The sequence below is a fragment of the Tachyglossus aculeatus genome, chromosome 7 (genome assembly GCF_015852505.1).
Source record: "Tachyglossus aculeatus isolate mTacAcu1 chromosome 7, mTacAcu1.pri, whole genome shotgun sequence".
Lineage (NCBI taxonomy): Eukaryota > Metazoa > Chordata > Mammalia > Monotremata > Tachyglossidae > Tachyglossus > Tachyglossus aculeatus.
In genome coordinates this window covers 19034390-19046861 of record NC_052072.1, presented here as the reverse complement: position 1 = coordinate 19046861, position 12472 = coordinate 19034390, and the positions used below count along the sequence as shown (strand labels likewise).

At 54.0% G+C, this 12472-nt stretch overlaps 1 protein-coding gene across 1 annotated transcript in view; it reads left to right on the top strand.

Annotated features, from left to right (window-relative positions):
* ITPR3 (inositol 1,4,5-trisphosphate receptor type 3) overlaps nt 1-12472 on the top strand; it is a 95112-nt gene that overhangs the window by 46244 nt on the left and 36396 nt on the right. The window contains exons 14-25 of the mRNA XM_038749658.1: nt 172-313; nt 1046-1207; nt 1745-1917; nt 3059-3178; nt 4862-5044; nt 6814-7065; nt 7304-7448; nt 9445-9589; nt 9741-9937; nt 10152-10281; nt 11030-11087; nt 12279-12444. Coding sequence (XP_038605586.1) covers nt 172-313; nt 1046-1207; nt 1745-1917; nt 3059-3178; nt 4862-5044; nt 6814-7065; nt 7304-7448; nt 9445-9589; nt 9741-9937; nt 10152-10281; nt 11030-11087; nt 12279-12444 — 1873 coding nt within the window. The remainder of the gene's footprint in view (nt 1-171; nt 314-1045; nt 1208-1744; nt 1918-3058; nt 3179-4861; nt 5045-6813; nt 7066-7303; nt 7449-9444; nt 9590-9740; nt 9938-10151; nt 10282-11029; nt 11088-12278; nt 12445-12472) is intronic.

Sequence of the window (12472 nt, the reverse complement as noted above, 5' to 3'; positions counted from 1 at the left end):
GATGGGGATTGCATCCGATAGGATCATCATGTATCTGCCCCAGCGCACGGAACAGTGATTGACACATAGTAAGCACTTCACAAACACCACCATGATGATGATTAGGTCCAACTTACAGGGGCTGGGAGCAGGATAGGGCTGGGCCACTGAAACCCCTCCTCTCCCTGGCAGGTTTGTGATCCAGCTGCTGGAGGATCTGGTGTTCTTTGTCAGCGATGTCCCCAACAATGGGCAGAACGTGTTGGACGTCGCGGTGCTCAAGCCCAACCGTGAGCGGCAGAAGCTGATGCGTGAGCAGAATATCCTCAAACAGGTTAGGGGCGGGGCCAGGGCCAAGGGGTGGCCAGGGATTGGGGTGAAAGGGCCTGGAAATGGGTCATTCATTCATTCCATCGTATTGAGTGCTTACTGTGTGCAGAGCACTGTACTAAGCGCTTGGGAAGTACAAGTCAGCAACATATAGAGATGGCCCCTACCCAACAACAGGCTCACAGTCTAGAAGGGGGAGACAGACAACAAAACAAAGCATGTGGACAGGTGTCAAGTCATCAGAACAAATAGAAATAAAGGGTCCAGCAGAGGACATCTGTGCTTGGAGGAGAGTTTGCCCAGGAGGTGGAGACCCCATGGAGACCCCTCCCCTGTACTCCCTTTGTATTTCTCCCCCAACCCGACCTCACCCTGGTCCCATCAGCTGCCGCTGCTACTGTTGCCTGGCCCAAGTCCCTGAGCCAAGCCTAGGCAGGAGCTACTCAGGGCTCGAGATATGCTGAGCCCCGGATTCCTCTTCCTCCTCCTCCTCCTCCTCCTCCTCCAATCAATCAATTGAATTTCCTGAGTGCTTTCTGTATGCAAAGCACTATACTGAGCGCTTGGGAGAGTACTATGTAACAATAAACAGACACATTCCCTGCCCACAACGAGCTTACAGTTTAGAGGGGAACATTCCGCTTCCCCCGCCCCCCGGGGTGATTCTTCTCTGGCCGGAGCCTCTGGGTACCGTTTCAGCCGGTCCCCGCTCCAACTTCTCTCTCCCCGCCCCCAGATCTTTGGCATCTTGAAGGCTCCTTTCAAGGACAAAGGCGGAGAGGGGCCCCTGGTGAGGCTGGAGGAGCTGTCAGACCAGAAGAATGCGCCGTACCAATATATGTTCCGTCTCTGTTACCGCGTCCTGCGCCACTCCCAGGAGGATTACCGCAAGAACCAGGTGTGGGGACCCCGGCCCACTCCCCCTCATCACTCCTCGGCCTCTCTGACCGATCTCCGGCCTCCCCACCTTTCCAGACCCTCTCTGAACCCCTCTGACTTGGATATGTCGCTTGTGAATGAGGGAATGTTCCCCTGCCTCCGTCCCCATCTCCACCTTCCCTGGGGTTTGGAACAAAGGCCAGTCAGGACCAGTCCCCCTGCCCTAAATTCTTTCTGTCCAGCAAACAAGTCAGAACGGCACTCATCCTCTCCACCGGCCCTCCGCCCCAATCCTTCCACCAGCCCTGAGCCTCAGATCCCTCGCCACGCTGCAGCTGGCCTTTCTCCCACCCTCTGACTCAATCCTGCAGCCCCCAAGCAGCCTCCCATCTGCCTTCATTGCACTCTCCCCTCCCTCCTCTTAGCTGGGCTGCCTCTGGAGCCCTCAGGGATTGGGGTTAGTATGAGGGGGGGCGTTGGGGTTAGCCCCAAGAGGTGAGGGGCCTGGGTTTCTGTCGGCTCCGCCGTTTGCTGACAACGTCCCCCGTGCCTGCAGGAGCACATTGCCAAGCAGTTTGGCATGATGCAGTCTCAGATCGGCTATGACATCCTGGCCGAGGACACCATCACGGCCCTGCTGCACAACAACCGCAAACTCTTAGAGAAGCACATCACCAAGACAGAGGTGGAGACCTTTGTTTCGCTAGTGCGCAAGAACCGGGAACCCAGGTGGACACCGTGCCTATGCCCTCGCCCCCCCAGCTGCTGCTCCCCTGTCCCTGCTTCCCTGTTCTTGCAGTCCCCTCTCTCCTACCCACTTCATCATCAATGATATTTAATGAGCCCTTACACAGTGCTATGTGCAGAGCACTGTACTAAGCTCTTGGAAGAGTAATAATAACGATATGGTATTTTTAAATTGTTTACTATGTGCGGGGCACCTTTCTAAGTGCTGGGGTAGATATAATGTAATCAGGTTGGACACAGTCCCTGTCCCACATGGGGCTCCCACTTTTAATCCCTATTTTACAGATGAGGGCACTGAGGCACAGAGAAGTGAAGTGACTTGCTTAAGATCACACAGCAGACAAGTGGCAGAACCAGTATTAGAACCCATGATTCCTGGGCCCGTGCTTTAAGCAGTACGCCACGCTCAGAGACGGCAGACACGTTCCCTGCCTACAATGAGCTACTTTCACTCTTTTTTCTACTAGTCTCTTGACACCTAGACTCAAATAGTCAGTGGGGAGGTAGAGGGAAAGTCAGATCAATCAACGGTATTTATTGAGCCCTTACTGTGTTCAGAGCACTGTACTAAGTTCTTGGGACAGTACCCTATGTCAGGGTTGTTAGAAACGTTCCCTGCCCACAGTGAGCTCACAATCTAGAGGGGGAGATGGCCATTAATATAAATAGATAAATTAGGGATATGTCCTTAAGTGCTGCGGAACTGAGAGTGAGGTGAATCCCAAACGCCCAAATGGTAGAGATCGAAGTGCATAGATGACACACTTCCCTACCCCTTTCCCCATTCTTATGCTCTGTCTCTGATCTATCTGTTCTCCGATCTCTCCGTTCTCTGTCCCATCTCCTGTTTAATCCGGCTCCTGCTCCTGTTGCCTGATCACCGATCATCAATCGGTCAATCGATGGTATTTATTACATGCTTCCTGCATGCAGAGCACTGTACTAAGTCCTGTGATCCCGACCACGTCTCCCTGAGCTCCTTTTCCTGCCCCCACCCTCCTATCCCCCGGTCTCCTGCTCTCCCCTCCCCGTCCACCTGTCTTGCACCCCTCCACGCTCTGCCCCACCATTCCGACAGGCACTGCGCTGACTGCCCAGGCCTGTTCTCTTTCCTCCCCCGCAGGTTCCTGGACTACCTCTCAGACCTGTGCGTCTCCAACCACATCGCCATCCCCGTCACCCAGGAACTCATTTGCAAGTGTGTCCTGGACCCCAAGAACAGTGACATACTCATCAAGACAGAGTAAGGGGCCGGGGGCTCCCTGCATCACACTCCCGCCTGCCTACCCCTCCCCACTCTGATCTTCCTTCTCGTCCTCCACTGTTTCCTCACCACTCCCTCCTGCTCTCTGACACTCTTCCTCCTCCTCCTCCCTCCTCCTCCTCCTCTTCTTCTTTTCTTCCTCTTTTTTCTTCTCTTCTTCTTTTCTTCTTTTTCTTCTTCTCCTCCTTTCTTCTCTTTTCTTCTTCTTCATCTCCTTTCTTCTCTTTTCTTCTTCTTTGTCTCCTTTGTTCTCTTTTCTTCTCTTCTTCATCTCTTTTCTTCTTCATCTCCTTTCTTCTTTTTTATTCTCTTCTTCTTCTTCATCTCCTTTCTTCTCTTTTCTTCTTCATCTCCTTTCTTCACTTTTCTTCTTCTTCGTCTCCTTTCTTCTCTTTTCTTCTTCTTCATCTCCTTTCTTCTCTTTTCTTCTTCTTCGTCTCCTTCTCTTTTCTTCTTCTTTGTCTCCTTTCTTCTCTTTTCTTCTTCTTCCTTGTCTCCTTTCTTCTCTTTTCTTCTTCTTCGTCGTCTCCTTTCTTCTCTCTTTTTCTTCTTCTTCGTCTCCTTTCTTCTCTTTTCTTCTTCTTCTTCATCTCCTTTCTTCTCTTTTTTTCTTCTTCTTCGTCTCCTTTCTTCTCTTTTCTTCTTCTTCTTCTTTGTCTCCATTCTTCTCTTCTTCTTCTTCATCTCCTTTCTTCTCTTTTCTTCTTCTTCCTCTTCTTCTTTGTCTCCTTTCTTCTCTCTTCTTCTTTCTTCTTCTTACTTCTCCTTTTTTCTTCTTTCTTCTTCTTACTTGGAAACATGCCCCAGAAGTAGAAATCCATCCATCTTCAGTAGTATTTACTGAGCACCTCCTGTGTGCAGAGCACTGAACTAAGCATTTGGGAGAGCACAGTAGAAAAATGATGGTATCTGTTAAACACTTACTGTGTATCAAACACTGTTCTAAGTGCTGGTATAGATACAAGGTAATCAGATTGGACACAATCCCTGTCTCACATGGGACTCAAAATCTGTCAGAGGGAAGGGAATTAATCCTCATTTTACAGATGAGATAACTGAGTCACAGAGAAGTGAAGTGACTTGCCCAAGTTCACACAGCAGACAAGTGGAAGAGCTGGGATTAGAACCCAGGTCGCCCTGGGACTTCCAGCCCCATGCTCTTTCCACTAGGCCGTCCTGCTTTCGCAGAAATCCCTATCTTTAAGTTGACACAGTCCCTTTCTTCAGGGAGCTTAATGGGTACATAAGTACTGAATCATTTTCAGATGGAGGAGAAGACTTTGGAGGGAAAATGAGTTCAGTTTTAGATATGTTGAGCTTGAGGGGCTACATCCATGTAGAGATACCCTGGAGGCAGAGGGGCACATCCATGTAGAGATGCCCTGGAGGCAGTTGGAGATGCGAGATTGCAGAGAAGGCAGGGAGTCTGACACTACCAAGGTAGATTTGGAAGTCAGAGGTGGGAGCACAAGACATGGGAGTGGATGAAGTCCATGTAAAATGAGAAGAGTCTGGGATTCAGAACAGTCTCAAATCTCTCAGCATACACATTCCAGGGATCACTGACACAAAAGGAGAGAGTTTTAGACCACAAAGGGTTGGTCTGCCCCACGGACAGATCTCCTCACTGGAGCCGGGGGTGGGGTGGGGGGGATGTTGCAGGCTGCGCCCAGTGAAGGAGATGTCCCAAGCACACGAATACCTGACCATCGAGTATTCGGAAGAGGAGGTGTGGCTGACTTGGAGTGACCGGAACAACGAGCAGCACGAGAAGAGCGTCCGCCAGTTGGCACAGGAGGCCCGCGCCGGCAATGCCCACGACGAGAATGTGCTCAGCTACTACAGGTGCTTGGGCTCCCCTGGATCTCTGACGCCAGCCCCTGTAGTCCATCCCCTGACCCTGTGACTACCCTGGTCGCCAGACCTTTCCAATCAATCAATCAATCAATCAATCGTATTTATTGAGCGCTTACTATGTGCAGAGCACTGTACTAAGCGCTTGGGAAGTACAAATTGGCATCACATAGAGACAGTCCCTACCCAACAGTGGGCTCACAGTCTAAAAGGGGGAGACAGAGAACAGAACCAAACATACCAACAAAATAAAATAAGTAGGATAGAAATGTACAAGTAAAATAAATAAATAAATAAATAAATAGAGTAATAAATATGTACAACCATATATACATATATACAGGTGCTGTGGGGAAGGGAAGGAGGTAAGACGGGGGGATGGAGAGGGGGACGAGGGGAGAGGAAAGAAGGGGCTCAGTCTGGGAAGGCCTCCTGGAGGAGGTGAGCTCTCAGCAGGGCCTTGAAGGGAGGAAGAGAGCTAGCTTGGCGGATGGGCAGAGGGAGGGCATTCCAGGCCCGGGGGATGACGTGGGCCGGGGGTCGATGGCGGGACAGGCGAGAGCGAGGTACAGTGAGGAGATTAGTGGTGGAGGAGCGGAGGGTGCGGGCTGGGCAGTAGAAGGAGAGAAGGGAGGTGAGGTAGGAGGGGGCGAGGTGATGGAGAGCCTTGAAGCCCAGGGTGAGGAGTTTCTGCTTGATGCGCAGATTGATCGGTAGCCATTGGAGGTTTTTGAGGAGGGGAGTAATATGTCCAGAGCGTTTCTGGACAAAGATAATCCGGGCAGCAGCATGAAGTATGGATTGAAGTGGAGAGAGACACGAGGATGGGAGATCAGAGAGAAGGCTAGTGCAGTAGTCCAGACGGGATAGGATGAGAGCTTGAATGAGCAGGGTAGCACACACCCCAGACTCCGAGGGTGGAGGAGGATCCTAGCTGGAGTGGAATTCCAGACCTCCTCTTCTGGTAGGAGTGGAAGGGAGGTAATAATAATGACGGCATTTGTTAAACACTTACTATGTGTCAAGCACTGTTCTAAGCTCTGGGGTAGATACAACATAGTTCATGTCTCACATGGGGCTCAGAGTCTTAATTCCCATTTTATGGATGAAGTAACAGACACAGAGAAGTGTAAGTGACGTGCCCAAGGTCACTCAGCACACAAGTGAAAGAACCAGAATTAGAACCCAAGTCCATGCTCTATCCACTAGGCCATGCTGCTTCTCTTATGGAGGTTGCAGACTCTTTCCGGGCCAGCTGACTCCTCACCACCCCACCAGAGGAGGGTTTATGCCTAGCTAGCCTCTGGTAGTTTGGTCAGGCCGGGGATGGAGGGAGGAAGTTCGGAGGGGTCGGCCCGGCGGGAGCCGGGGTCCTCTGGCCTGTCAGAGAACAGTGACTTAAGCCAAACAGTCAGGGCAGAGTCATCCCCTGAAGAGACTTCCCATCCACTTCAGGGACTCACACTCCTGACAGATGAGAAACTCTTCCAATGGTCTAATCTCTCTCCATCCTGCTGCCATTTCAGCCTGTCCTCATCTTGATCTGCCCTTAGTGGAAACAGCTGCTGATTCCTCCCCACCCCACTCACAGCCTCTCACCTGTCCAGGCCACCTCTTTCCCTCACAGCCTCCAGGCCCTGCCCACTGGTCTTCCTCCTCACAGCCTTCAGGCCCTGCCCACTGCTTTTCCCCCCATCACAGCCTCCAGGCCCCACCTGCTACTCTTCCCCACCTCACGCCCCGCCCTGCCCTGCTCCCAGGTACCAGCTGAAGCTGTTTGCCCGCATGTGCCTGGACCGGCAGTACCTGGCCATCCACGAGATCTCCAAGCAGCTAGGCGTGGAGCTCATCTTCCTGTGCCTGGCAGACGAGGTGCTGCCCTTCGACCTGCGGGCCTCCTTCTGCCACCTCATGCTGCACGTGCATGTGGACCGGGACCCCCAGGAGCTTGTCACTCCCGTCAAGTTTGCTCGCCTCTGGACCGAGATCCCCACGGCCATCACCATCAAAGAGTGAGGCCCCGGGTTGTTCATTCATTCACTGAGCGCTTCCTGTGTGCAAAGCACTGTATTAAGCACTTAGGAGAGGATGATATAAAAGTTAACAGACATATTTCCTGCCCACAAAGAGTTTACAACCTAGAGGATGTGCTTTCAGGGGGTGATGGGTGGAGTGTGGATGGGTGGGAAGGCCCGGATGGGAATGGAGCCAGGAGCCACCATCCCCACTCACAACAACCCACTACTGCAGCTACGACTCCAACCTGAACGACTCCCGGGACGACAAGAAGAACAAGTTTGCCAGCACCATGGAGTTCGTGGAGGATTACCTCACCGGCGTGGTCAGCGAGCCTGCGCCTTTCGCCAACCAGGAAAAGAACAAACTTACTTTCGAGGTGAGACCCTGGTGGGATTGGGGGCTGACCCAGGCCAGTAGGGGCTGGGGTTTGAATCGGTGATCAGGGAGGATACTTAGAGTGGGGGGCAGAGGCTAGGCCAAGGGGTGGAGTTTGGCACGGAAGGGGAGGAAGGATACCCAGGGTGGGGGCAGAGTCAAGGGCAAAGGGCGGAATTTGGCACAGACAAGAGGAGGAGGAAAGATATTCAGAGTAGGGGCAAGAGGGTGAAGCCATCTGGTGTCTATTGTCAGGATTTGAGCGGGGTGAGGGGGCAGAGAATGGGGTCAAGCAAAGAGTGGGGGGCAGCTTCAGCGAGAGAGGCAGCATGGCTCAGTGGAAAGAGCCCAGGCTTGGGAGTCAGAGGTCATGGGTTCTAATCCCGGCTCTGCTGCTTGTCAGCTGTGTGACTTTTGGGCAAGTCACTTAATTTATCTGGATCTCAGTTCCCTCAATTGCAAAATGGGGATTAAGACTGTGAGCCCCACGTGGGACAACCATGATTACCTTGTATCCCCCCAGTGCTTAGAGCGGATCTTGGCACATATTAAGCGATTAACAAATACCAACATTATTATTAGGGGAGCCCACTCCTCATCTCCTCTTCACCAGCACAGGGCTCAGTGGAAAGAGCCCGGGCTTTGGAGTCAGAGGTCATGGGTCCAAATCCCGGCTCTGCCAATTGTCAGCTGTGTGACTTTGGGCAAGTTACTTCTCTGGGCCTCAGTTACTTCATCTGTAAAATGGGGATTAAGACTGTGAGCCCCCCACCCCCCCGGGACAACCTGATCACTTTGTAACCTCCCCAGCACTTAGAACAGTGCTTTGCACATAGTAAGCGCTTAATAAATGCCATCATCATCATCACCAGGCAGCTGGGGCAGGATGTTGGGGGCAGGGAGCTGAGAAGCCCTGCTTAAGGGCCACTATTCCCGCTCTCCCCTTCCCATCCTGTTTGCCGCTCTGCCTGAGGTCTGAGGAGCAGCCTGGCTCCTGTAGCCCAGTAGTTGCTTCCCTGACCTTCTAACTGTATGCTTGCCCAGCCCATGTTTCCTTGCTCTCCATATGACACGAGCCTGGTGTCCCTCATGCACCCCCCTACCCCCACCTATGGCTTCAGGGAAGCCAGCGTGAAGCAGCGTGGCTCAATGGAAAGAGTCCAGGCTTTGGAGTCAGAGGTCATGGGTTCAAATCCCAGCTCCGCCAATTGTCAGCTGTGTGACTTTTGGGAAGTCACTTAACTTCTCTGGGCCTCAGTTACCTCATCTGTCAAATGGGAATGAAGACTGTGATCCCCACGTGGGACAACCTGATCACCTTGTATCCCCCCCAGTGCTTAGGACAGTGTTTTGCACATAGTAAGCGCTTAACAAATACCATTATTATTATTATTAATTATTCAGGGTCCCCTCCTCTCCACTTCCTCCTCCTTCTATGGCCTTAGCCTCTCCCCTTCCATGGCTTCCCACTGCCAGTAGCCTCAGTCTCCCCCAGAACTAGGGCAGGGAGCAGTGCCTGAGCCCATTTGATTTCCCTCAGGCCGCATATCTGTCAGACTGGAGGGTCTGTAGTCTGTGCTGAAGAGCTGGGCTGTGCTAGACAGACACCCACTTGCCAAACTTCCTCCTCACCATCTTCCTGGGACCGTCTGCCCTTGCTGCTGCTGCAGCTCAGGATCTCCTTGGACCCTAACCCCATCTCTGTCCCAGCCTGGTCCCCCTTCTCCTTGCCCCATCTCTGCCTTTGTGCCTCCCCAAATGAGTTCTGTGCCCCTATTGTGTTTCCCTGTCTCCACCACCCATATGTGCCCTTCAGTTCCCTTCCCTCTCCTGCCTTTGACCCCAACAATGCTGTGACTCCATCACCGTCCCCCATCTCTGATCCCACCACCATCACTCTGTTCCTCCGTCCACCACTCCCCCTTCCCCCGTCTTACTCTGTCCTTTCATCTGTCTCCCCATCCCTCGGCCCCCTGTGCCTCGGTCTCCCCCGACAGGTCGTCAGCCTGGCCCACAACCTCATCTACTTCGGCTTCTACAGCTTCAGCGAGCTGCTGCGGCTCACCAGGACGCTCCTGGGGATCATCGACTGTGTGCAGAACCCTCAGGCCCTGCTGCAGGCCGAGTACAACGACGACAACGGTGGGGAGCGGCTGCGGGGAGGCCCCGGGGACCACCGCCTGGCCTGCGGCCTTCCGACTCTCCCCGGGTGGCTCCGGCCAGATGCTCCCCTTGGGTGGAGGCCTGACCTCACCCCCACCGTGATTTCATCCCTTGTGTTCCCCTGTCCCAGGGAAAGATGTCCGGCGGTCCATCCAGGGCGTGGGCCAGATGGTGTCCACCATGGTGCTGAGCCGCAAGCCGTCGCTTTTCGGTGGCACCGGCCTGAGCGTGGCTGGCAGCCCCGAGTCCCTGGAGAGGGGCTGCAGCATCGACAGTGAGAACATCGTAGTCATGGAGACCAAGTTAAAGATTCTGGAGATCCTGCAGGTGGGAAGCTGCCCTGGCCGGCCGGGAGCGGGGCCAGTGGCGGCCAGTGGCAGGAGCCGAGGCCCTCGGGAATGGGGCTGGGCGGGCCCAGGGAAGGGGAAGGGCAAGGCAGGGTTCGGGGTGTTGGGAGGGGAAGGAGATGGGGTCAGGGTTGATGGGTAGGAAGGGGAGAGTAGCTGCTCAGCTCCCCTGCTCCTCCCCTTCCACCGCTCAGTTCATCCTCAATGTGCGCCTGGATTACCGCATCTCCTACCTGCTCTCCGTCTTCAAGAAGGAGTTCGTCGAGGTCTTTCCCATGCAGGACAGCGGGGCAGATGGGACGGCCCCGGCCTTCGACTCCTCAAGTAAAAGAGCCCTGCTGCCCCGGTGCCCCTCCTCGCCCCTCTGCTCACCCCCAACTCCTCTGCTCACCCCCCTGCTCCTCTGATCACCCCCCCCACCAACTCCTCTGCTCATTCCCCCACCCTTTTGCTTCCCCTCCATCGTCCCTTTACTCTCTCCTGTGCTGGTCCCTGACCCCTCTGCTTCTCTCCCCTACCCCTCTGCTTCTCTCTCTACCCCCTCCTCTCTCCTTTGCTGTCCCCCCAGCCTCTGCTTCCCCACACTCCACCCCTCTGCTCTCTCCCCTGCTTGCACCCCCATCCCTCTGCTCCCCTCATTACTTTGTTCCCCGGATTGCCTCTCTGCTCTTTTTCCTTCTCAATTTCCACCCCCACTTCACCCATCCCTCTGCTCACCCCGCCCCCACCCCTTTGGGTCCTCCTCTGCTGTTCTGTTTCTCTGGTCCCCTCTGCAGCTGGGAATCTGCCTCCTCCCCAGCCCCAATAATAGCTTCATCTTTAGGAGGGGATTTTGGGGAATCCAGGGGTTGACCAGGAGACAGCTGGGTGGTCCTGGGGCTGACCGAGCCAGTTCGTCTAACCTTGCTTCTGGCCTCCCCAAACCCCACTCTGCCGCATCCTAATCCCAGCAGGAAGCCCTCTCCCCTAGCGGTCCCTCCTTCCTCTTCCCTTTTGGACTGCCCTTCCCCTCCCCACCCCAGTTCCCCTCGCATCCCCAGCTCCAGCTGTACCCTCTGCCTTCCCTCCTCAGCGGCCGCCATGAACCTGGAGCGGATAGGGGAGCAAGCAGAGGCTATGTTCGGGATAGGGTGAGTTGTTTGGCTGTGTTCACACTTAACCCCGGGGCCCCCCACCCCTCCTCTGAGCCTGAAAGCCCCCAGAACAGGACTGGTAAGCAATCAGAGACCAGAGCCGTGCATCAGGGTTAGGGTCTTTGGGAATAAAGCTGGGCCGGATCCCACAGGAGTCATCCTGTCTATCCCCTGTTGTCTGGTCCATTAACCTCACCCAAATGGGAGAGGAAGTCCACCCTGTTCTGTAGCAGGAGATGCTTCTAGCCCTGGAGGAGCATGGGGGAGAGCGGTCAACCTCTCTCCGTTGTCTGGACCTTTCAATCAATACTTACTGAGCACTTACGGTGTGCAGAGCACTGTACTAAGCGCTTGGGAGAGTACAATGCAGTTGGTAGGTACATTCCCCGACTTCAAGGAGCTTACAGTCTAGTAAGGGGAGACAGACATTAAATTAAATTATAGATAGGGGATCTGGATAGAATGGCTGTGGGCCTGGAGATAGGGTGGTTATCAAAATGTTTCAGGGCTACAGACCTAAGTGCATAGGCGATGCAGAGGGGAAGGCAGATAGGATGGGGAGATGAGAGGTGAGTCAGGGAAGGCATTTTGGAGGAGATGTGATTTTATCAGGGTTGAAGGTGAGGAGAGGGGTAGTCTGATGTGTGTGTGTGTGTGTATATATATATATATATATCTACAATTCTGTTTATATTGATGCTCTTGATGCCTGTTTACTTGTTTTGATGTCTGCCTCCTCCCCTTCTAGACTGTAGGCCTGTTGTGGGCAGGGATTGTCTCTCTTTGCTGCTGAATTGTACTTTCCAAGAGCTTAGTTCAGTGCTCTGCACACAGCAAGTGCTCAATAAATATGATTGAATGAATGAATGTGAAGAGGGAAGAAGTTCCAGGCGAGAGGGAGGAAGGAGGTGATGATGAGAGAGATGAGATGGAGGTACAGTCAGTAGGTTGGTGTTAGAGGAGTGAAGTGTGAGGGTTGGGGTGTACTAGGAGATCAGTGAGTTTAGATAGGAACTATCCTGTCCCCCCAGGACCCTGACTCAGCCCCGCAACTTCTGTCCTGCGGTGCTACCCGGACCCCCAATCTGCCCAGTCTCTAGCAGAGAGGGGGGTAGGGGGGTCCTGGCTCTGGAGCTGAGCTGGGACTGGGAGTGGGGCGGGGGGTTCTGAGTACATGCCCCACTGCAGGAGGACCAGCAGCATGCTGGAGGTGGACGACGAGGGCGGTCGCATGTTCCTGCGTGTCCTCATCCACCTGACCATGCACGATTATGCGCCCCTCGTCTCCGGGGCCCTACAGCTGCTCTTCAAACACTTCAGCCAGAGGCAGGAGGTCATGCACACCTTCAAACAGGTACCTGGACCCCTTCCGGCCCTCCTTC